Raw genomic sequence first — 3,199 nt, 5'->3', positions numbered from 1 at the left:
CCGATGAAGTCATCACATAACCTTCACTTTTTCTATCTAAAACTATTCTCTCTCTCTGTATATTGCTCTGTCCGCATCAACACACAAAATGCGGTCGTTTCGTGCTTTGGTGACTTAAATGTCATCAAGGGTATTTTAGTAATTGGCAAAAAACTTATTTTAGCTTTTTTAATTGATTTGGTATATCAGAAGGGTATTTTTGTCCTTTTCTCACAAATATGGTGCAATGTGATCAATTTTCATAATGTTAGGGGGTTTTATAAAGTAAGTTAGGGATATTTGATAAAAAAAAAGTGATAGTATTGAGAGTTTCGTGAAATTTGCACTATAAATAATTACGAGTTCATTATTCCTTATTTATGAGAAAATAAATACTTTTAGTAGTGGAGTAATAGATTGGATTTGATTCATTGACCCGGATCGGGCCGGATTTGTTCTGCTCGCCCGGGAAGAAAGAAACCTAATCGAACCAAAACCCTAGCTATATATTGACTACATTCTCGGCCTCCTTCCATTCTGGTTTGTATTCGTCTCCTGTCTTTCTGCAGATCCAGAGTTCTCAAGGTACTCTTTTCTCTCCCCCTCTACACACAGACAAATATACACACACATCTATATATATACATATATATTTGCTCTACACATATATTATCGCTAACAGTTTTTGACTCTGTTAGTTATTCTGAGCACAGATGAAGGTTGTCGCCGCATATTTGCTCGCTGTGTTGGGTGGGAACACCTGTCCTTCAGCCGATGATTTGAAGAACATTCTCGGCTCTGGTACTCTCTCTCACCATATATATATATATACACACACAGATATATACACACACACACACACACACACACATATACATTTGGATCTATAGTTGGAGGTCTAATAGACTGTTTGTTCTATATTTAGTCTGTCTTTACAATTTGGGCTTTTTTCCCTCGGGTTAATGGGTTTCATAGTATTGTGGTTTTGCGCTTAATACCAATTTTGTTTTGCGATTTGGTGGGCTTTTATATTTTTATTGCATTCTATTTAGTCAGTTTTTCATTCTAAAATTTATGTCATAATTCTCAGATTTTTAAGGTTACTTGTATATAATGGGTTAATATAGAACTCTGGGTTATGTTGTACAACTTTGCATAATCAGCATCACTATCTTTTTATGCAGTAGTGTAGTTTTGATGGTATTATATGTGAGGCTTGTAATGCAAATCAATACCAATTTGCCATTTTTTTTGTGAATTTGAAAGGAAATCGTGGAGAGTAGTAAGGATCTGAATTTATAATTTATGTTGGGTTGGTATGATTTCTGGTCTATTTTAATGGTTCGTTGCATATGTTTATACCTAATATTTACTGGAATGATCTAGGGAAAAAATTTATGTTATGTAATAAGTCACGCATCATGCATTCTTTGTATATTGTGGGATGATGCAAATTGTTTATAATCTCTCATTGTAGAGCTTCTTATCTTTTAATAGTTTGAATTAGCGTTTGGGTTTGTTTAATGTATTTTTTAAATGGCCACAGCTGCACTGGTCGGCATGATTACTTTGTATGTATGTTTGACTTGCATGTTTTTAATTTTGGCTGAATCTGTATCGTTCAAATTTACATGTCAAGTCCTGGACACCCAAAAGACATCAATCACATTTGTGTTGTCTTTCTTTATTCGTAGCTTGTTTACACTTTAGTTGAACATTAGTGATATCAAAGTACAATAATATCGGTGAATTATATATGTTTTGTTTACGCACATTCTCATTTGTGTTGGATAGCCTAAAATCTAGATGTGTCCATATATCTTCAATTATTTACTATATAAGGAGCGTTGGCGATGGACTATAATATTGTGAAATCTTGGTCTTCCATACAGTTGGAGCTGAAGCTGATGAAGATATGATAAAGCTTCTTCTGTCTGAAGTTAAAGGTAAGGACATAACAGAGCTGATTGCATCTGGCCGGGAAAAGTTGGCATCAGTTCCTTCTGGTGGCGGCGCTGTTGCTATGGCTGCACCTGCTGGCGGTGGTGGCGGCGCTGCTGCTCCAGCCGCAGCTGAGTCCAAGAAAGAGGAAAAGGTGGAAGAGAAAGAGGAGTCTGATGATGTAAGTCTTTGCTCCAAGTTATCACATTGTTTTGGTTTTGGCTGTGGTGTCCTATGTCATCCACTTATTTGCATTATATCAGTTCACTTATATTTGACATGGTTGCCTGTCTTTATAATGGATAGAGAAAAAAGGGGATCAACTATTGTATTTGGCAAATAATAAATCCTCCTCAATCTCGAATACATATTAAAATTAAATATTTATATACACTTTTGAATTTTAGTGCGAACGAGTTATGTTGTGAGTATAGGCGTGCTTGGGGATGCTATTTTGCATATTTTCTTTAACCCTATCATGAATTGTATGATGATGATACAGACCCCCCTTGCCACTGTAGGTGGCGGCCTATCTTATTAGAAACACTATTCAATGTGCATTGTTTATTTATATAAAATGTTTCTACTTCCATTTTTTATGTAATTAATTTTTCTGCCCTTCTGTTTTGCTGCAGGATATGGGTTTCAGTCTCTTCGACTAAGTTTAGGCGACTGACTTTTTGTATGAAACCTTTCCCCTTTGATTCAGATCTAAAAGACGCTTAAGTTTTCTGTTTGCCGGAGCTATTACAGTTATGGGTTATATTCTGTAGAAGAGTATCTTAGCTTTGGTTTTAAATTTTGATTTATGGATCTTATGAGTTTTTCTTTAGAAAAATGAATTTACTTTGCTGTCTCGTTTGAAATATTTTCTGCTCTTCCAATTTGGTTCAAGTTTATGAGACAGGGCAATTTATTTGGAAGAATGCATGTATTTGTGTGGCTTTGTTGTCAGCATTGTTCTAAGGTGAGTTAATTGAAGATGGGGGTGGTGAAGTCATAGCCAGTAATTGCTGTGGCTTCTTGTACTTCAGAAACTAAATTCTAGTTTGCCATCAGTTTTTTTGTGTCCTAATCTTCCCAAATGGGCTGAGCTGTGTCACACATCATGCAATGTATGTGGACTTGATTGAAATAAGTTCCATATTATGTCATCTTTTAGGATCTCAAGGCAATGCAAAGAATTTTTTTAGCACGTGTTGTCCTCCTTAGAGAGGCCTGGAATTTTTGGGACATTAATCAACAAATTTTAATATATTCCCTCTTTGAATTTATTGTA

At 35.4% G+C, this 3,199-nt stretch overlaps 1 protein-coding gene across 1 annotated transcript; it reads left to right on the top strand.

Moving 5' to 3' along the window:
- Nucleotides 1-410: 410 nt before the first annotated feature.
- LOC132312921 (large ribosomal subunit protein P2B-like) lies at nt 411-2,788 on the top strand. Its single transcript, XM_059811485.1, has 4 exons — nt 411-564; nt 678-780; nt 1,872-2,101; nt 2,556-2,788. The coding sequence occupies exons 2-4, from the start codon at nt 693-695 to the stop codon at nt 2,580-2,582; spliced, it is 345 nt and encodes a 114-aa protein (XP_059667468.1). The 5' UTR covers nt 411-564; nt 678-692; the 3' UTR covers nt 2,583-2,788.
- Nucleotides 2,789-3,199: the final 411 nt, after the last annotated feature.

This window comes from Cornus florida, unplaced genomic scaffold (assembly GCF_030987335.1).
Source record: "Cornus florida cultivar Cherokee Brave unplaced genomic scaffold, ASM3098733v1 CherokeeBrave_3.0.0_Hap2_Chr06, whole genome shotgun sequence".
Lineage (NCBI taxonomy): Eukaryota > Viridiplantae > Streptophyta > Magnoliopsida > Cornales > Cornaceae > Cornus > Cornus florida.
The sequence above is the reverse complement of the archived record's forward strand: the minus strand, read 5'-3'. Positions and strand labels throughout refer to the sequence as shown.